The sequence below is a fragment of the Dermacentor variabilis genome, chromosome 1 (genome assembly GCF_050947875.1).
Source record: "Dermacentor variabilis isolate Ectoservices chromosome 1, ASM5094787v1, whole genome shotgun sequence".
Classification (NCBI taxonomy): Eukaryota; Metazoa; Arthropoda; class Arachnida; order Ixodida; family Ixodidae; genus Dermacentor; species Dermacentor variabilis.
Genome location: NC_134568.1, coordinates 169,494,911 through 169,517,505, shown reverse-complemented (window position 1 = coordinate 169,517,505; position 22,595 = coordinate 169,494,911). Strand labels below are relative to the sequence as shown.

General features: G+C 46.6%; 1 protein-coding gene across 1 annotated transcript in view; it reads right to left on the bottom strand.

Moving 5' to 3' along the window:
- Cad96Ca (tyrosine kinase receptor Cad96Ca) overlaps window positions 1-22,595 on the bottom strand; it is a 120,049-nt gene that overhangs the window by 18,670 nt on the left and 78,784 nt on the right. The window contains exon 3 of the mRNA XM_075699300.1: window positions 4,652-4,803. Within this exon, the coding sequence (XP_075555415.1) occupies window positions 4,652-4,803 (152 nt within the window). The remainder of the gene's footprint in view (window positions 1-4,651; window positions 4,804-22,595) is intronic.

Below are 22,595 nucleotides of genomic sequence, written 5' to 3'. Positions count from 1 at the left end.
TGCAGATACGCGCCGGCATGTGCTGCCGCCGCCGCCGCCGCCGCCAGCACCGCGCGAACAGCTCCCGCTGACAGGGCGCGCTCGCGTTGAGGAACTCATGAGAGCTGGAAGACGGACCGAATGGGTTACGCCGGTGGCGGCCCGCATGCTGCCCCGTGTGTTTCTTTTTTTTTTCCGCTTTAATTTGTTCTCGTTGCTTTGACGCCTTGCTCGTGTGCGAGGTCCTTCGCAAAGCGGAAACATAGACAGACGCCTTTCGGCAGCGTCGGTATTCTTGTCCGACACAAGTGGCGGCGGAAAACAGTCCTTTATGTCTCTCTTTCCTTCTGAAGATCCCCTGTTATAGAATATCAGGACATCGACACTGCGCCAAGATTTAAGAACCTCAGCAATACATTCCCGAGGTTATAGCAAGTAAAAACATATCTGCGCATTTTTTGTCAGCCATTTCTTTTTATCACCTCATTAAGATTTCCGTGCTGGCTTCGTTGGTCAAACGGTGTACGTTCAATTCCAGCAGCATTAACTCGTTCCGTTCCATAGAGCGCGTGGCCTTAACAGAGAAGACGAAAATATAGCGGCATTACTACAGGCGAGCAACAGCACTTGCTTTTCTTTTCTTTTCTTGTATGAAAAAAAAAAGAACATATTAACAAGTGTAGGGGCACGGAAGATGCAGCGCATACACAAATACACGCCCCGATTGTTTTGCTAAAAGAAAAGCAAGAAGGTCGCACTTCCTGCAAGAGCGAGGAACTACGAAAAAAGAAAAGAAAGAACTCGCGGGGAAGCTGGCCGCCCAAGTTCACGGTGAATAGACAGGGAGCCTGCATATTCATCGCAACAAAGTGGGGCGCAGCTTTGTCGGGGCCTCTGCGAGGATCAAATGTCGCGACTCGCTGACTGCGTAAGGCCTCCACTCGAGGAAGCGGGTCGCGCACGCATTCATCTCGTCCAGCCGTCAGTCCAAATCAAAATAAAAGAGAGGTTGCTGCCACCGGACTTGGCGCTGCGTATGGAGTGGCGCATTGTTCAATGGCTGCGGCACACGCGCCCATCCGTTGCCCGCTTTGTGCCTTGCGTCGAAGGAAGCGCGTAGGCCTGTGTTTGTTGGCGGTGCCAGGCGGGGCACTCTCGGTGTCTAGTTGGGACATACCACGGTTCTTCGTTACCGCAAAATCTGTTCTAAACCAAGCACAGCGTCCAGGCTAGAAGGCGACCTGCGTGCAAAGATCTGCCGCCTCCCACCCTCCCCCTTTGAACGACGCCCGTCGAGTATTTGACCATACTAGATGCAGAAGCACAGCATATGTGAATATAGGTTCTGTCATGCCGATGGGCTTCCGGAGCAGCAGAAGCGAACTGCACGCGCGGAGACGTTGTGACATGCGAGTGGTCGAGCAAGCAACACGTTTAGGCACAGCACGTTTCTTTTTTATATATATATATATATAGTCGCATGAGTTGTGGTGCCGAGTGTATATCCTTTCTGACAACCTTGCTGCAAATGCTTCGCTGGTGAAATAAGGGCTTCGAGAACGCGAAGTTGTTTCTTGCATCCGACCGATACAGCGTGTGCAGTGTGCCTTGCTTCACAGATGTTTCCACTGAACGTGCTGTAGAGATATGCTTCTTCTATATACAAGGTGTCCCAACTATCATGCACCGATATATTAAAATATGCAAATGCCACGTAACTGGATAGAACCAGAGTAATGTTGTTTGCGCTCGCTTGGAGATACTGATATTATTTTTTTTTTGCATTCGGCCTAATTACATAGTTAGTCTTAATTAATTAATCAACTTCTCAAATACTATAGCTAGATGAAAAGTGTCAACAAGGAAATCATAGATCAACATGAAAAACTCACGATACGGCTCTCTGTTGCTCAATACATGCCACATAAAAAGTGTATTGCGAGCATGAAAGAAGCCCACGAATACACGCCAAGTGCCTCGAGCGGCCAGTCGCGCGGCAGTTTCGACTGATCGAGCACGCCCTAGTTCTGGTCAATGAGAGAACGTTCTTAGGCAAGAGGGGCCGAATTTTCCAACATTCTCGCACTACAATCGGCTGGCACCTGCTCTCAAGAAGAACTATAGCGTAAAAATGCTTTTGCCCAGGGGCCCTATTATATAAGGATTATTTTAAGCCGATTTAAACATTTATTATAATCTGTCCCGCCAAGTGGCGGATCTCTGCGATAGCGGGGGCTTAGCTTCGAGCAAACCAATGTGGAAGTGGAAAAAGAATGGAAAATTGAAAGATTCGTTACATAAAACAGGCCCTGAACTTTTTAGTTTGCTTTCTCTTTCTTTGCATAACGTACAATATGCTGTGCAGACCAAAACAGTTCCGCATAGCTTACGCGGACAAAAACGATAATTTACGTCCCGTAAAAGAGTTTCGACTTGAAAAACGTGAAATATTTGCGAAAGTCATTGTATTTATCCCTAACCCTAAGGGCGCCTTTCCTCCATACACCACGGTTGCTGAGTGACTACAAAGTTCTGCTGCTCAGCACGACCGCGGGTTTCCGGTGGCGGCATTGCGATAGAGGCGGAATGCAAAAACACCCGTATATCGTACATCGTACGTTGGGTGCACTCTTAAAGAACCTCAGGTGGTCAAAATTGAGCCCGCTCTGCAGCTATAGGACAAGTTGAAGCCCATAGTTTCTGGCCATAAATGCGTCGAGGGCAATGTGCTAGCAGACCAAATGGCCACATTAATTACATCGCAAGCTATTAATCCTACCACTACTATTCCTGCCACAAATCTCAAGCCTTTTTTTTTTTTTTGCGAACAAAACTGTGAAGCCACCGGCAACGCTTGTGGGACCCCGAAAGAAGTAATAAGCTCTCCACTTGATTAAGCCACAGTTAGGATTCTGGCCCTCCGCTACAAAAACACGCCGAACTGATGTCCTATTCTGTCGTCTCGGAATAGGACACACACATACTGACAATTTTTATTGACTGTGAATGAACCTTCAACCTGTGCTAAATATGGTAAGACGCTCGCCGTTCTCCACGTCCTCGTGGAGTGTCGCGAAGCCGAAAGAGAAAGAAGCACTTTCCTCTAGGATCCCGCTATGTTTCTTTAACCCCAAAGCTGTCCTAGGTTTCTTGAACGATGTGGTCTTGCATCTTGCTAGCCCAATAATTTCGTAGCGTATCCTCTCTCCAGAGGATGCCGCTGTGATAGTAGTTTTTGTATAACACACGCCTCCAGGTCCTTGCGTGTCAACGGCTATGTGAAGGCAGTAGTGCTTTTTGAACATTTTTGCCTCTGACATATTTTAATATATCGTCATTCTTTCACAACGTATCTGTTGTGTCCATAGCACACTTCATTAGTCATTTCCATAGTTTTATTACATATTGGGTTTACGCACTTTACAGCGACCGTCTTTTACGCCCCTTTACAGCCCCGTCACATCCTCTTCTCGTAATTCATCGCTTCACTTCGAACTCATTAACACTGACGTGACGCTCTTTGGTCATTATTGGCCCTGGCGCCACAAAAAACTACATTCATCATCAATACTTAAGGTCACCTCTCCAGCGTAAATGTCGGATATTCACTCCTAAATATATGTGCTAGATACCATAGTAAAGAAACTGTCAAAGTTATCGATAGCTTTCTTCTGAGACCCTGCTTCCTATTTCCATGCCATCCTGTGATCCACGCAAACCTCATGGACAAATACACTGACGCACACTAAGCCGCAGCGTGATATCTGTTTACTTCAAGACGCGGGAGTGTCGATATATTTGAAACGCGATCCGAAGCTCGCCGTATTCACGCCCTGCACTAATCATAACGTCATGACGCTACGCGGCTGATATTTAACCGCAAATCCAGCGCACCCATGGGCACGTACTGGTGATAATGACGTCATGGCAGGCATCTGTATTCGGCGCGCCTTTCTTTCATCGCACTTCCTTTATCTAGGTGACGCATCGCGAGCTCCTACTGTGCTTCCGCACCTGCACTTCCCCCTCTAGTCTTCTACTCTCCTGCTCCAAACACACTATTGCTCTCTTCGTATTTATTGCGAGAAATACCAACGATCCAAAGTTGGTGAAGTATAGCTAAAAAAACGTTTAAAGTATTTATTCAGTGGCAGCAAACATATCATGTATAGCTGCTCCGCTCACACGTGAAAAGTGGAAGCCCTCTCTCGTTATTATTATTATTATTATTATTATTATTATTATTATTATTATTATTATTATTATTATTATTATTATTATTATTATTATTATTATTATTATTATTATTATGTGATTTTAAAGGGGACACCTCTAAGTGGCTCCGGCTACTACTCGTCACATCACATTATACAAAAAAGAAATTGTGGTCACTATCTTTTCCCGAACATTCAAGTTTGGTGGCTCTTGATGGCCCTTCGATGCATCACCATAGAAAACGTGGCATATTTAATTAAGCCCAAAAATCTTGCCACGCTCAAGCACACGAAGTAACAAACGTAACCTAGAGACCTTTGAGTGAAATCACTTCATTCGCCATGGCTACAAATATGACTTAACAGCTGCTGTCTTTGGAAGCTCCTTGAAAGACTTCCAGATTTTCATATGGTGAGCACTGAAAACGACAAAGATCGAAAGGGTAAAAAATGCATACCTGGCCAACGAGTGACCTCGTGAGAAAGACTTCTCCAGAACGTTTATTGATGCGAAAGTAGCTGGATCCATCCAGAAAGACTGCGGGCTCGATGCCGTACTCGATCACGTCATGGTCTTCGTCTCGTGTCCGCACCGTCATCACTCGACTTCCTGCGTGAAAAGAAATGAACCCACTGTATAGGCTGAATTCAACAGACGCTAGCATAGCAGAACTACTACCACCGGCGGTTTGACAGAAGCATGAAGAATCGACTTCCCATAGGTGTAAAACCACGTTTAAGATACATGTGGCTTCGACGTGTCGTTTACATGTCTATTGACCTAAATGTAGTCGAGCACAGAAATGTCAGGCTAAGATATGAATATCGTGTTAATACGGGCAGTGAAATCTGCACCTTAAAGCACAGTTTGCCAATAGATTCTCTACTTGCTGATTAAATTTGTTACCTCCGCGAACCAACTGCGTTACAAAAATCCCGAAGTCGTTTCTTTTTTTCTTGCCCGACTTGTACGCATGCTTTAGGCCCACGTGTACACGTGGGTAATTGAACCGCATAACTCAGAGCAAGGAATATGGAACGCTTTCAGTACTTACAAAACACACCAGCGCAGAGGTCTTTTATTCATTTTACAAGGACTACTTCGAATTTGTACTCCGGCGCGGTAGCTGTGTCAATACTTGTGAACTGTTCTCAAGAGCTTGTACTTAAGTGCTTTTTTTTATCACGATAGTTTTACTGTTTACAAGCTGTTTATCGTTTTATCGCACGTCGGAGCAGAGGAGCGTGAACACCTCCTTACATACATTCATTAGCATCATTCTGTTGAGAATGAGGTTGTTCATTCGGAAAGTATACGACCCTCCGTAAGGTTGTGTTATGTTTTTCTTGAGCCAATCAGGGAGTCACTGATAAGTTATACTGCAAAACACTATACGAGGATAATAAGGCGAAACGCCACCGTAACATTACAAGCGGTAGAGGCATCCTGCATTTCAGGCGGCTTGGGTGCTTTTAACGTATGTCCGCACACGGCACAAGCAGACGCACGTAGAAATGCTGTATATGCTCTGCTTTTTTTTTTCTGGAACGCAGTTGCACGTTCGCGCGTACGCGACACTCGCGCCCCTATTCGCCGAAAGTGGCCACGTGCGTTGAAAGCATCCATCCTTGCAACAAAGCCAGCTTCATGGCGGCGCCGCCGATGGCCGCGACACGGCCGTTGCTGCGCCCCGCACCGCAAGTGGCCGTTCCCCGTCCCGCGTCGCCAGTCTGTTGCTTTGCGTGTGGCGTCTTGTTGGTGCAGTTTTGCAGGAGATTGTTTTCTTTGTTTTTCAGCTTGCAGTGACACGATTATCGGTTTCATTTGAAAGTCCGGTCGATGTAGACAGGATCAAGAATGATATAAACGGTTTGCTGGACTTGAATGGCATCCAGATGCTTATATATGGTACAAGTCTTCAGTCACTGCAGCGTATGAGGGATAATGACTCATGTTTCCTTATGCTTTTCACATGAACAAATGCCGTTACTTCTTTTCGTAATTTCATGCTGTTTGCAATCGCGGACTCTGGATTGTACAGGCAGGTTCTTACATGAAACACTAAATCACGTAGACCATGGAGCAATTCACATTATAAATGTTGTTGTGTAGAGAACAGTGCTTGGGCACAAACACTGCATGTATTGCGACCGTGCTGGAAGCTATGTTTCAGAAGTTAGTCATCGGGTGTTTATCTAATTACATTGCCCCTGTCACGTTGTGGTGGCGGTGAAGGTGAAGAACAAGGCACTGCCACAACTGTAACATTAAAATCTATTTATTGGGTGAACTTGCGCCGAGAAAAAAAATGGCAATCAAAGCACAACTATAGCAGCGAGCACAGTCGTCGGCTGTCGAAATCTGGCCCGTATTCACAAAACGTTCTTACGCTAAAAGCATTCGTACCAGCCAATAGTGATATAAGCCATATTATTAGCGAAGGCGATCAACCAATCAAAAACAGCACTTCGGAAGGAAAAGCTTTGTGAAGGAAGGAAGGAAGCAGGAATAGACGGAAAGACAGGGAGGTTAGCCTGTTCCCAGACCGGCTGGCTACCCTGTGCTGGGAAAACGGGGTAAGGGGAATAAAAGAGGAATAAAAGATAACAGAAAAGAGATGTTACAAATAAAAGGAAAGAAGGGCGAAAAGAAAAGAGAAAAAATTACCGACGATTACGTTACTTCCTAATGCGAAATTTGAGCGCAGCAAATAAGCTGTTTCACCTTTTCGATAGATTGAGGCAAAGAAATCGAACAACACATGTATGCGCTATCACAGAATTTTTTTTTATATTTCCCGTACTCCTGGATCATCTCGACGGCGGCGACGGTAAGCTTCTGCTTCGGCGGCACGCACCTCTGGATTCTGACGGCGACGGCGCTGGGCCTCTGCTCTGGCAGCTCGTTTAGCAGCAGCAGCAGCAGACGGAGGACTTCCATCGGTCGTCTCGCTCATGGCTCAGAAAGAACTGGCAGATAATTTCGCAGTGGCGAACGGCAGCGGCAATTTCGGCTCGGGCGGTGCACATATACAGATCCGCCGCCACCGATCTGGCTCTCTGATTGCCACCGCACAGGGCGAACGGCAGCGGCAATTTCGGCTCGGGCGGTGCACATATACAGATCCGCCGCCACCGATCTGGCTCTCTGATTGCCACCGCACAGGGGTTGCATTGGAGGAGGAGCGAAGAAAGGAATTAAGTTCGAGCCGGCGCTTTGACAACCGGAGACTCGCAGGAAGAGGGGGGAGGGGGGCGGCGTGTACACCCAGCGGCAAACGATGGGGGCAGAAGCGCGCGCAGCAAGCGGACAACACGATAAAGGGAGGAGGGAAGAGATAGCAGCGACTGACTGATGCCGCTGACGCCGATACAGGGGGGGGGACCCTTTCCTCCTCTTTCTGCATGGCGGCGACGGTGTTCTATGCAGTCACGTTATCTTGACTCTCTAGCGGAGTCAGCGGCATCCAGCGGTATCAGTCGGTCGCTGCTAGCGCTGGGGGGATGAAAGGGGGGCGGAGCTGGTTACGAGGCCGACGACGCGAAACCCAGGAACGGACGCCAAAGAGCTGCGCTCTAAAAGGAGAAGAGAATACGGCACTGTTTAAAGTCTGTCTCTAAGACCAGTTCTCCGCACGAAGCGCAACAACGCTTTCAAAGCCTTCTCTGCTGAGGACGGTCTCGCCCAGTGTCCCAGGACCCTTCCCTCCGACAAAGGGCGTTTGTAAAGACCATATCGAACACTCTTGAAAGTTCTTTCCTGGGCGCACTGAAGCGGGGACACTCACAGAAAAAGGGGGGTGATTGTTCCCTCGCACCCACAGTTATGGCATGTAGGGCTGTTGGCCATTCCGATCCAAAATGAGTAAGCATTCGTGAAGGCCACGCCAAGCCACAAGCGGCACAGACGTTTTTCCTCAGCTCTAGATAGTCCTAACGGAAGACGTAGCCGTAGATTCGGATGCAAGTTGTGGACACGAGCGTTGGTAAATTCCGTCGAGTTCCACTGTGAAAGTGTCAGTTCACGTGCGAGTGAACGAAGCCCCGTAGCAGCGTCTGTTCCGGATAACGATATAGCTACACAGTGGAGGCCCTCATGAACAGATCGGACGGCCGCATCTGCACGGTCGTTTCCGTAGATACCGCAAAGAAGAAGAACAACTTTATTGAATCATAAATGTGAGTGGTGTATATGGGTGGAGCCCCTATTGCAGGGCCCCACTGGCTTCTGCGGCTCGCCATGCCTGGTCGAGGGTCGCCAGCTGGCTTCCCAAGTCCAGCTCGGTGAGTCGCGCCTCCCACGACTAGTTAGCGAGTTAGTTCGTAATTAGCGGCGAGACGGCGTGTGCCGGGCGCATCGGGCCTTCGTATGTGATGTGCTGGAGTGTCGGTGTATCTTCACACCAGGGACAATTGTCTTCGTGTCTGTCGGGGTACCTTTTGTGTAGCCTGTGCAAGTGAGAAAAGGTGTTCCCCTGTAGTCGACGCCAATCCCTTGCCTGCGCCCTGTTGAGCTTGGGATGGGGAGGAGCCTTGGTTCGTCGGCCGAGTCTTTGCATCTCCAGTATTTCCCGTGGCGCGCCAGGTGTGTGTGTGTGGGGGGGGGGGGAGGCCGTAATGGCCTGGCATCCACTGATAGGCTATGTTGTGTTTTTTCTCTATTGTGTGGTGACGAAGAAGTCTTCAGTTAGTGACTAATTGTTCATTCGGTCCATGACGAAATGGCGACAGAATGCACTGCAGAGTGGCCTTAGAGTCGGAGAAGATTGACCATGTCTGTGACGGTTCTTCAATCATGAATTCTGCAGCAGCACGGAGGGCGACGAGTTCTGCAGTCGTCGATGATGTAAAATGCGATATCTTGAATTTTATGGTGACGGACTTCGCGGGAACAACCACTGTTCCTGCTGAGCTTGCAGAGGAAACTGAACCATTGGTGTAAATGTGAAGACGTCCGCTGTGTTTCTCATGTAGGAGCAGTAGTGTGGATTGTTGTAGGTCTAAAAATGACGAGTGTATTTTTTTTTGGATTCTAGTAAAGATTAGGAGGGCTTCGAGGGGATGTAGGCACTGCAACAATAATGGTGGTCTAGCTGTAGGCGTGAAGTGCGAGGGAAGCACTGAACGATGCGAAGCAATAATATCGCTTAACGCAGAGTGTGGCCTAGAAGCGGGAAGTGAGGCGAGGTGGTGTAATGTAATTCGGGCGAAATGCCTGATGTACATTCTGAAGTCAGTGGCACGAATATATGTTGGGATTGGGTGATCACGCGTGATGACGACAGTCGCTGCTGAAGATGCGCGCATTTCGGAAGGCCAAGGCATATTTTCAGTGCTTGAGCTTGAATTGAATGGAGGTCGTGTACCTTCGTTTTTGTGTCCTGCCCAACACAGGTAAGCTGTAGCGCATGAACTCGAGAAAAAGTACAGCATAAAGTTGAAGCATCGCTCGTACTGATGCACTCCACGATTTTCCCTGCAAGAAATCTTAGCACGTGGGGATCATAGTGAGTTTCTTTTTCAGTTTCAATGTAGGGATCCAGGACAGGACGTGATCTATCATTACTCCCAAAAAGCGGTGGGTCTTCTAATAACTAATTGCCTGTCCATTGATTTTAATGACGTATGGGCCCATCGCATTGCGCATGAAGGCAACCAGCGAGCACTTCTCAGATGACAGCTCTAGTCCGCGTCCTTGAAGGTAGTTTAACGTCAGTGTAGTCGCTCTCTAGGTGTAGACACGTCACCCCTGACGCTCAGATACAGATGTCGTCTGCGTATATTGACAGATGAACGGACCACGGAAGTACATCAACAAGGTCGATGAGCGCAAGGCTAAAGAGAGTAGGGCTCACGACTCCACCTTGACGCAAACCACGACAAGTAAAATAGTGCATTGTTGTACCATCTTCTAGTTGTACGAAGAAGGTTCTGCCCTTCAAATAATTGTAAACCCATTGGTAGACACGGTCCCCCAATCCAATGTCCCCGAAGACATCTAGAATAGCTTCATGCTATACATTGTTGCATGCGCCTTTTACGTCCGAGAACATCACTGCAGATAATCTCTTTAGGCTTTTTTGTTGCTGTACAGACGAGACAAGGTCAATCATGTTATCTGTCGAGGACCGTCCACGTCGAAAGCCGGTTATAGCATCAGTATATACATCTTTATGCTCCAGGTACCACTCCAGGCGAGTGAATACCAGCCTCTCCATCACCTTTCCAAAACCGCTGGCAAGTGCGACGGGGCGATAAGAGGCCAGGTCCAGAAGAGATTTACGCGATTTGAGCGGAGGAACGAGGCGGCTGGACTTCCATGAGGGAGGAACCAATCCGTTGCACCACGAGTCGTTGTAAATGGTTAGAAGGACACGCCGAGCTGTTTGACCGAGGTTACACTGGCTCATGTAAGTGACACCATCAGGTCCAGGTGATGAGGAATGCTTGCATGCTGCCGAAGCTGCTTGACTCCCATCTACAGAGAATAGATTGTCTATTCGGTAATCTCTCCACATCGGCGTGTTTCCTACATTACTCGCGGTGAACGCGGACCCCTTACCGGCAACCCTCGAGCAGAAGTATTTTGCTACTTCAATTTCGTGACGACCTTGGTGGACAGCAAGGCACTTGAAGGGGCGATGCTGCAGTGGCAATGTTCACATGCCGCGGACAATTTTTCATATTTGAGATAGAGGCATGTGTTCATCAAGCGACTCGCATAAAGATTTCCATCTTAAAGACTGGAGTGCATTGAATCGACGCTGAACCTTGCCTTGCCTCCCTAAAGTCGTACATGGATTTTGTTCGCCTATACCGTCGTTCAGCACGACGACGGATTACTCGGAGTCCCTCAAATTCCGCCTCATAATCTCAAAACTGTGATGAAGGTGTAAAATTACACGCAGCGTTTTGAGTAGCAGCTTTAATTAGGCCTACTATTTTTTTTCTTCCTTTTCCTGACACCGCTTCCCTGTGAGTGACCGGTACTTTGACCAGTCGATGCGTGAAGAAACGGTAATGCGCGACTTGCCTAGGCCCTTGATTTTTATATAGGTGGGAATATGGCCCCTTAAATGGGTTTCGTTGTCCGCAAACCGTTGAATCTTGTTACTTAGGCTGCATAATACAAGCGTTAGGTCGAGGCAGCCGCTATATGTCAGTCCCCGTAAGAACGTAGGACTACTTTCGTTTACACAATCCAGTTCAAGATCTGACGCAAAGGAGGAAACTCGTCTTCCCCGACGATGCATCTTCTGGCTTCCCCATAGTGGGCGCTGAGCGTTGAAATCACCGGTAATAATGCACGGCCCAGGTGTCGCTGATATTAGAGCGCTTAATGTCGCAGTATCCAAACGGCTTGCAGGTGAAATATACACACCTACTAGAGTGAAAATTAGGTTATTGCGTTTTCGGCCCCTGATCTACGGGCCGAATGCGCCAGCTATTTATACATGACTCATCGTACATTCCATCGTACGTTCCAGAGAGAGAGAAAGAGAGAGAAACGTTTATTAAACGAAACAGTGTCCCGAGCGAGGCCGGGTATCGACCTAAGGTGGGAAGGCTCCTTAGTCCAGGAACCCTCTGGTTTCGACTGCCCTCTTGGCCCTGGCGACGAGTTGTCTCTGGTCTTCCAGGTCCCCGAGGGTTAGCTCGGCCTCCCACGTTTCGAATAGGTCGTTTGCTTCTATTGCTCGTTTTGCGTGCGTTTCTGGTTGCATTTCACTGCCTTCCTGCCACGGGCATTCCAAGAGCAAGTGTGCCAGAGTGTCGGGTACGTTGCAAAGTGGGCCGAGGCAGCCGTGGAGCGTCGGGTAGAGGAGATGCATTATCGTTCCGTGCGTGTACGTATTACTTTGCAGGCGTCTAAGGATCAGGCTTTCTTCTCTGTCGATTTTTAGGGTACGGTGGAGGGTACACTCGACGCTCGAGCCTGTAATGTTGCAATATGGCCAAATAATTGGTGGGTACGGCCTCCGCCTCTTCTGTCGCGGGTCCGAGAGCGCGTGGGCAGAAGAACACTAATTAGCTGCATAAGCTTACGCAACACTTGAACGGTGGCTGGAACCGTCCTTGCTCATAACGCCTTTTCGAGGCGCTTAGCAGCCTCATAGGTTTACGCAAGACACCAAAATCTGAACGTTTTCTTGAGCAGGCAAGGCGTAGGACGAAAACGAAACTACTCCCACGAGACGACATAAACGCCAACAGCGCCGCAATACGAGCGATGTTGGCGGGTGCCACTGCTGGAGGGCTGCTACAGTGACACCGGCACCGGCGCAATAAATCTAGTTGTGTTGATATCAGCTAATAGCAGCAGCTCCATGGAGTGCGACGGAGCGTGTACGGCGAAACAAAGGTATACCCGTGACGACACTGAGATGCTTCTAGATGTCCATTAAACATGACTATAGTATGGCGCGCAACTCTTAGCGCCTGTAGTTGCATAGACGAAAACACAAGGACGTGTCTTGCGTTTACCGCCGCGTCAGTTTCTCTGCTCACTGCAGGTGGCAGTGTAGCCTCGTCTGCGCGCTGTGGTTTGCACGCTGAACATCAAGACTGGGCCTTAAGATCAGGGCCACGTAGCGTCCACCTCCGCAATGAATAAATATTTCTTAAAACGATTACTACAGTGCATGGGATAAGCGTAAATTTTTTCCAAGATGAGTGCCTGTCTGTAAGAGGGGAGGGGGAGGGGTTTGGTCTGGAATAATTTTTGGGGGGTGTCGGGGTCCTCCTAGGGAGGTGTTAAGGGGCTGTTGAGGGGATGTGTACAAATCCCTGCCCCGGGGGAAGCAAGTAACTCTATAGTCTCACGTTGTTTAGGACGCCATGCGGCGGCAGGCGCCGTGCAGTGAAGGCAATGCGGGCACCCACGAACAAGCGTGCGCTTAGGAGGACGACGCCAAAGACTGACCGGCGAACTTTAAGCTCACAAGACATCGGCTATAAAAGACGCTCAAAGGCCATGTTAAGGTTTAAGCTTAACTCCGCTCCAAAGAACATTCTTTTCGCACTGTTGCTGACCCTTTTGAAGTAAACAGCAATGCCGCAAAAATAAGCGTTAGTTGTTACGGGTGTACGGGTGTACACCCGTACACCCGTAACACGCTTCAACACGCGGCTGTTTCTGTCTGAGCTAGACATTGCTTTATCATCACTTTATCTAGATGAAGACGTGTGCCTGATAGGGGACAGAAACATAGACGCCCTCTGTCCTGCATAGGCACCTGTCAATGATTACCTTGATACTATTTCAAAATGGGGCCTAGAAGTGACAATCCATTGTGCCACACGCGAATAATTTTTGACTGAAAACCTTACGTTTTCATGCATCGACCACATATACGTGCAGTCATGTAATCTAGCTAATAATTCCACAGTAGTGCAAACAAAACTAGCTGATAACTATTTCGTTTGCACTTCTTTGACAGTCATCTGTCCCCCTTGCTTCTAGCGCCTCCAAGAAAGAAATTGCAATAACTGATCCAGTGTTGTTTGATAGGCTAGTTCAACAAATTATTGGCACAGTTTTATATCAACCGTGCCCCCGTGTGAAATTTATGAAAAAAAAAAATGTGTTGGTCTTTTCGATGACTTTAGAAAAGAATCTACTCGAATTATAACAGTTAAACAGCGCAGCGCTAATGTTGCTGGGATGTCAGCAGAATTCCTTGCTGCTATAAATGAAAAGGATAAGCTTTGGCGTCTGTGTCACCGAGCCTCTAACTGTAACACACATCGTGTAAAATTTAAACTTAGCAGAAACAAAATTAATGCACCTATTCGCCTCGCTAAACGCAATCCCTTTCGCAACAAGTTTAGGGATACCCGGTTTGATAGCCGTAAAACTTGGTCCCTAATAAATGACCTCAGAGGTGCTGGTATACAGAAAACTACGTAATGATAACTACTTTCTTTCCCAGTTTTCATTTGATGGCTAGAGTATAGCAAAGGATTTTAATGATTTCTTTTCTAGAATATCAGGTTTCACCATACCTCATCCTCATTCATGTACATTAGAAACGAGTAACCTGCAATCGGCTTATCTACCGCTTCTAACTGGTTGTGGCCTAAAAACAATCCTTTTTAGTCTTAAACGCAAAAGTCCGCAGATACCGATGGCACCTCCGTCATTGAACTTCGAAGAAACTATAGCAACATCAAGCCCGTTTTGATAGTAATAATTAATCCTGTCCTGGGCGCTATAACGTAAAGCTATTCCTAACTTTTCTATTCGAATTCTGCAATCAGCCCTTCGCGGTTGGTCAAACGCTCTTTTGGGCCACCCCGACTTCGCCTGTCTGTCACGCGACGTCACGAAAACCGCGATAGCCCCCCATCTGATATGACGTGTACACACTGATTATGCATGATTAGACTGAACAAAAGAAAAAATAGTTATTTATGATTCGACGCCTTTTCGCCATCACCCCTCTGCTATTAGCCCTCTGCTCAAAAGTTTTCGGGCTGCAACCACTTCACCTTCTCACGCGACGTCGTCGTCATCATCATCATCATCATCATCAGCCTGGTTACGCCCACTGCAGGGCAAAGGCCTCTCCCATACTTCTCCAACAACCCCGGTCATGTACTAATTGTGGCCATGTCGTCCCTGCAAACTTCTTAACCTCATCCGCCCACCTAACTTTCTGCCGCCCCCTGCTACGCTTCCCTTCCCTTGGAATCCAGTCCGTAACCCTTAATGACCATCGGTTATCTTCCCTCCTCGTTACATGTCCTGCCCATGCCCCCCCCCCCCCATTTCTTTTTCTTGATTTCAACTAAGATGTCATTAACTCGCGTTTGTTCCCTCACCTAATCTGCTCTTTTCTTATCCCTTAACGTTACACTCATCATTCTTCTTTCCATAGCTCATTGCGTCGTCCTCAATTTAAGCAGAACCCTCTTCGTAAGCCTCCAGGTTTCTGCCCCGTAGGTGAGTACTGGTAAGACACAGCTATTATACACTTTTCTCTTGAGGAATAATGGCAGCCTGCTGTTCATGATCTGAGAATGCCTGCCAAACGCACCCCAGCCCATTCTTATTCTTCTGATTATTTCCGTCTCATGATCCGGATCCGCCGTCACTACCTGGCCTAAGTAGATGCATTCCCTTACCACTTCCAGTGCCTCGCTACCTATTGTAAATTGCTGTTCTCTTCCGAGACTGTTAAACATTACTTTAGTTTTCTGCAGATTAATTTTTAGACCCACTCTTCTGCTTTGCCTCTCCAGGTCAGTGAGCATGCATTGCAATTGGTCCCCTGAATTACTAAGCAAGGCAATATCATCAGCGAATCGCAAGTTACTAAGGTATTCTCCATTAACTTTTATACCCAATTCTTCCCAATCCAGGTCTCTGAATACCTTCTGTAAACACGCTGTGAATAGCATCGGAGAGGTCGTATCTCCCTGCCTGACGCCTTTCTTTATTGGGATTTTGTTGCTTTCTTTATGGAGGACTACGGTGGCTGTGGAGCCGCTATAGATATATTTCAGTATTTTTACATACGGCTCGTCTACCCCCTGATTCCGTAATGCCTCCATGACTGCTGAGCTTTCGACAAAATCAAACGCTTTCTCGTAATCAATGAAAACTATATATAAGGGTTTGTTATATTCCGCACATTTCTCTATTACCTGATTGATAGTGTGAATATGGTCTACTGTTGAGTAGCATTTACGGAATCCTGCTTGGTCATTTGTTTGACAGAAGTCTAAGGTGTTCCTGATTCTATTTGCGATTATCTTAGTAAATAGTTTGTAGGCAACTGACAGTAAGCTGATCGGTCTATAATTTTTCAAGTCTTTGGCGTCCCTTTTCTTATGGATTAGGATTATGTTAGCGTTCTTCCAAGATTCCGGTGCGCTCGAGGTCATGAGGCATTGCGTATACAGGGTTGCCCGTTTCTCTAGAACAATCTGCCCACCATCCTTCAACAAATCTGCTGTTACTTGATCCTCCCCAGCTGCCTTCCCCCTTTGCATAGCTCCCAAGGCTTTCTTTACTTCTTCCGGCGTTACCTGTGGGATTTCGAATTCCTCTGGACTATTCTCTCTTCCATTATCGTCGTGGGTGCCATTGGTACTGTATAAATCTCTATAGAACTCCTCAGCCACTTGAACTATCTCATCCATATTAGTAATGATGTTGCCGGCTTTGTCTCTTAACGCATACATCTGACTCTTGCCAATTCCTAGTTTCTTCTTCATTGCTTTTCGGCTTCCTCCGTTCCTGAGAGCATGTTCAATTCCATCAATATTATACTTCCTTATGTCAGCTGTCTTACGCTTGTTGATTAACTTCGAAAGTTCTGCCAGTTCTATTCTAGCTGTATGGTTAGAGGCTTTCATACATTGGCGTTTCTTGATCAGATCTTTCGTCTCCTGCGATAGCTTACTGGTATCCTGCCTAACGGAGTTACCACCGACTTCCATTGCACACTCCTTTATGATGCCCACAAGATTGTCGTTCATTGCTTCAACACTAAGGTCCTCTTCCTGAGTTAAAGCCGAATACCTGTTCTGTAGCTTGATCTGGAATTCCTCTATTTCCTCTCTTACCGCTAACTCACTGATCGGCTTCTTATGTGCCAGTTTCTTCCGTTCCCTCCTCAGGTCTAGGCTAATTCGAGTTCTGACCATCCTATTGCCACTGCAGCGCACCTTGCTGAGCACGTCCACATCTTGTATGATGCCAGGGTTAGCGCAGAGTATGAAGTTTATTTCATTTCTAGTCTCGCCATTTGGGCTCCTCCACGTCCACTTTCGGCTAACCCGCTTGCGGAAGAAGGTATTCATTATCCTCATATTATTCTGTTCTGCAAATTATACTAATAACTCTCCCCTGCTATTCCAAGAGCCTATGCCATATTCCCCCACTGACTTGTCTCCAGCCTGCTTCTTGCCTACCTTGGCATTGAAGTCGCCCATCAGTATAGTGTATTTTGTTTTCACTCTACCCATCGCCGATTCCACGTCTTCATAGAAGCTTTCGACTTCCTGGTCATCATGACTGGATGTAGGGGCGTAGACCTGTACTACTTTCAATTTGCACCTCTTATTAAGTTTCACCACAAGACCTGCGACCCTCTCGTTAATGCTATAGAATTCCTGTATGTTACCAGCTATATTCTCATTAATCAGGAATCCGACTCCTAGTTCTCGTCTCTCCGCTAAACTCCGGTAGTACAGGACGTGCCCGTTTTTTAGCAGTGTATATGCTTCTTTTGGCCTCGTAACTTCACTGAGCCCTATTATATCCCATTTACTGAACTCTAATTCCTCCAATAGCACTGCTAGACTCGCCTCACTAGATAACGTTCTAGCGTTAAACGTTGCCAGGTTCATATTCCAATGGCGGCCTGTCCGGAGCCAGGGATTCTTACCACCCTCTGCTGCGTCGCAGGTCTGACCGCCGCCGTGGTCAGTTGCATCGCAGCTGCTGGGGACTGAGGGCCGGGGTTTGATCGTTGTGTTCATATAAGAGGTTGCGGCCAAGTACTGCACCAGGGTGGCCAATCCTGCTCTGGTGAGGGAGTGCCTTACCGGTTCTGGTCACCAGGATCAGGCCACATTCCAGGCCTGTTTATGCAATTTATCAACACGCGGATTTTTTTTAATCCGGTGGAAAATTGCGCGGCACCGGGATTCGAACCACGGACCTCTTGACCGCGAGGCGGGTGTTCTACCTCTACGCCACCGCTGCCATAGTCGCGACGTCACAAAACCGCAAAAACTCACCGCGTCAAAGTGACGCGTACGCGTTAAAGATGCATTAATATGCCGAACAAAAACAGCCGCCGGCTGCCCCGTTCCGAAAGGAATAAAAGATAGCTGCCGCCGATCGCTGAGGCGCTGGCCACTCGTACCTCCCGGCGAGCATAGATTTATTTGCGTACAATAAAACTTTTTGCGTGGCCGTGTAACGTTATCGAGCACTTTTGGCACGTTTACAACCTCGCTCTGCCAGCTCTTTTTTGCTAAGGATCCATTTTAGCGGCATTCTTAGCCTTCCGTTGCACGCCGCCGCGATTTTCTACCAGTAACCTCAAGCTAAGTAAAGGAAAGCGGACCAATCGCAGACGGCGACACCACCCTCTTCATCCGGTTATCTATTGTCAGTGCGCTGGCTCGGCCCCATCGAAACCCTATCCGCTTGAGCGTGCTCCTCGCCTCCTGGCAGCCAATTACAAACGAAAATCCGCTCAATGTAGGCAATATTATTTATTTTGAAAGTAAATAAACGTGACCTCCTGTAAATTAGGAGAGCGTTTGATTGGGCTGTTCAGGAAATACTGGCGGTCACCGCCCGATGCTTGCGTCGGTGGTTGCGCAAAATTGACATCAGGGCATTGCAATAAAAACATATTGCAATAGTTTTACGTTATAGGGCCCCTTGTCATGTGGCGCTATTCCAGTCAAAATGAAAACGGCAATCATTATACCACTCTATAAGAAAGTATCTCGAGGCAAAGTTGAAAACTATGGCCCTATAACAATTTAACTTGCATGACACAAATTTTAAAGAAACTTATTCTGCTCACTATGAACAGCTTTCTTTATACTAGCAACATGTTGTCAATGCAGCGATACGGCTTTATAAAAGGAAAAGGTACTCAGGCGCTTTTGGATTATTTTTTCCGATTTCCTGAATTTATGTTTGGAAAGTTTAATTGTTTCTTGATGTAAGCAAGGCATTTGACAGTGTCTGCTATGACTTATTGTTAACCAAGCTTTCGACGATGGTATTCCGCGGTTTGTTCTTGTCACTTCTCGATAATTTTCTCCGGGACCCGTTTCAGTACGTCTCAGTTGAAAACTTTCACAGCAGCGTTTCGCCAATCAAAGCCGGTGTTCCACAAGGTTCAGTATTAAGCCCTTTCCTATTTAAAATTTACGTTAATGATCTGTCTAATGCAGTCCCCATTAAAATATTTCAGTGTGCAAACGATACAGTGTTAGTTTCTCGTGTAAATCAATATTCCGATGGAGCTTCTCATCTACAAGAAGCAGCAACGAACGAAATCGACTGGCTTGCAACAAATTTATACGACATTAACGTGTTAAAAACGCAACTCGTCTGCTAAGCCCTTTAAGAAGAGAACACCTGACCAGGGAAATAATATTAGGTATTTCGCATTGTAATCCATGTTCTTGCGGTCCTATCGACTACACATCATCCGTAAAATATGTCGGTTTGCGTTTTGACAGCGATCTTTCATGGAATTCGCATGTTTCTTATGTTTGTCAGATGATTCGCTCAGTGCTGTGCTTAATCTATAAAATCCGTCACCCCAGGATGATATCAGTCAGGAAAACCACAGCACATGCGTTATGCTACAGTGTAGTCCGATACCGGATTACTGTCTACGGTCATTGCGGTCTTCGTTGGCAAAAAAGAATTCACTCACTAATGTGTTCGCTTTTAAAAGTTAAGTTATGACTTCTGTCTCGAAGGCAACACCGACATATTTAAGGTATTACCAACGCCAGATTTTCCTTCGGTTTCACTGCATACAATAACGTTGAGACATTTCTGGGAGAAACGTTTTAAGATACCTTATGTAACTGCCTGTTACCTTAGAACAAAATGGCGTTATCAAATACCTCGTTGTGCAACAAAATACCGCAGACGAATGCGCGAATACTATGTTCCGGCGTTGTTTAATTATGTATCTTGTAACGTGCTGCAGTACACATCAAAATATACGCTCAAGAAAGCACTAAAACGTGCTTGATTTGAGCGGCCATAACACAAAGAAATAGACCTCACTTACCTCCTTCTGTATTACGCCTATAGAGTGGATTTGGTTAAATATGTGATCAGAACGTTTGTTTCTGCAAAGGTTTTATTGGAGCACTTTTAGTTCTTTAACTCATTTTGTTGTTTGTAATCACATACTCCTTTTTAATACTAAGATCTTGATGAGGGCTAGTTGGTTCATATTTAGAACTGAGGTTAAACAGCGCGGATAAAACAAGGACACGAGGAAACAAATACCACATACAAGCGTATGTGGTATTTGCTTCCTCGTGTCCTTGTTTTATCCGCGCCGTTTAAGCTCAGTCCTTTTTATTGTGCCATGCATACTAATCGTGTGGCACGGTGATAACTGCACGCGCCAGATGTGCTTCTGAGACATGTATGTGTGTATATATGTACATGCATTATAGTTGCGTATAATGTTCGTATCGGTGTATGCATACAGATTTATGCGCTTTTGGTATTTGCTTTTTTTCTTAGTTTTTTTTTCTCTATTGCTATTGTAACAGTTTGTATGCTGCCTGTCATGCTCTGCCAGTCAAACTCAATGTAGCTTTGGCAGGCCTGATGAATGTACTATGTTTTCCAGAAATAATAAGAGAGTTATTATTATTATTGTTTAATGTGCCCCTAAACGTCGCTATGACAAAAGTAATATCTTGCTTTTAAGGCGAAAGCCTAACACGGCTCACGGGAGGAAAATCTGACCGTCCGGCGTTACGGTACCAAAATACCATGGCGCCTAAATTGGGGTTGAACGCTCAGCCTTTAGTCGGAGTCAAACCCACGACCTGTGCTGTTAATTACGGCAAAGTGAATTAAGGCACAGTTCATTCAGACAGAGTTAAGGCCCTCGAACCCACGACCTTCGGTGTTAATTAAGGCGTAATTCATTAAGGGACAGTTAATTAAGATAGAGTTGAATAAGGCACTCGTACCCACGACCTTCGGTTGGAGTCGAACCGTCAAACCCACTTGGAGATATGGCCGAACCGGCCATATATGCGCTGTCTCTGAATATCTGTTTCTTTTCTACGTCCTCGTTCAGTCGCGCTTACACACTCTATCAGGGATTTAAACCAACTAGCCCGCCAACGTGTTTTAACCATGTTCATATCTCCAAGTTGGATTACGATTGACGTCGTGAAGGTCGAGAGTCGAACTCACTAGCCTTGGTGCTAATTAAGGCGAAGGTAATTAATATACAATTAATTAATATAGCGTTAATTACGGCGCTTGAACCCACGACCTTTGGTGGAAGTCCAACCAACTAGGAGATATGAGCGAACCGGCGATATCTCCAAGTTTGATTCCAATTGCCATCGTAAAGGTCGAGAGTCGAACCCACTACATTTTGTGTTAGTTAAGGCGAAGTTCATTAAGACAAGGTTAAAGTTGATTAAAGGACTTGAACTCACGACCTTTGGTGTTAATTAGAATGTTGTTAATTAAGAAAGAGTTAATTAAGGCACTCGACCAAACTACCTTTGGTGGGAGAAAAGAAGTAACAGGAAGTAACAGTAGCAGGAAGTAACAAGCAGGAATGAAAATGTGAAGTAATCTAATGAATGTCTCGGGAGCAGGCAGGTTTCGCCTTCGTTCTCTTTAGCGTATGCTAAAGTGAATGTCAAATTTATTTTAGAGTTTTTGAAAACCCTAGTGCCCTTTATGATATTATCACGCGGAAATTCGGCGCAGAGGTAAAGTTGTAACTGAACTACAGGCGTTTGAAGCACTAAAGCCTCGCTCTGCCTCCTCTCCTGCGCCTCCTCAAAAAGCTTGATCTTATACCAGCGCTCGCTTAAGAAAACGCAGGCGTTCACGGACATAGGAACCTGCGTCAGAGGCCCATGATGCAACGTTCGCAATTACATTTTGCAGAAATTCTAGTTGCCTGTGCTGGTGCCCCAAAGAGATGACGGCTATACTTCCTTTTTATGGCCAGTGCGAAAAACACACAAGGATAGCAGCAAGCATCCCAAAGAAAAGGGGCAAATATGAAAAAAGAAAGAACGGAATAACAGGTGTGTGGTTGTAAGCACGACGCAAGACAGGAAACATGACGAAAACAACAAAGAAAAGGGCGCCCCCCAACGACTAATTTGGAAACGTAATTCAGTAACGCACTGCGCAAGAAATCTCAAGGTACATCAAGGGGCTATAACGTAATGCTATTCCAAACTTTTCTATCCCAATTATGCAATCAGCCCTCCGCACGAGAACTGCGATAGCTCCCCATCTGATATGACGTGCACACACTGATTATGCATGATTGGACTGAACAAAAGAAAAACAGTTGTCTCTGATTCGACGCCTTTTCGCCATTAGCCCTCGTCTATTGGTCAAAAGTTTTCGGGCTGCACGCACACTTCACCGGCCTGTCACGCGACGTCACAAAAGCACGAAAACTCATTGCGTCGAATTGACGTGTACGTGTTAAAGATGCATTAATATGCCGAACAAAACTGCATTTTCTTCTGAATAGCCGCAGGCTGCCCCGTTGCGAAAGGAATAAAAGATGGATGCCGCCGATCGCTCGGGCACTGGCTACTCGCACCTGCCGGAGAGCTTGGGTTAATTTGCGTACAATAAAACTTTGTGCGTGACAGTGTAACGTTTTCGAGCAC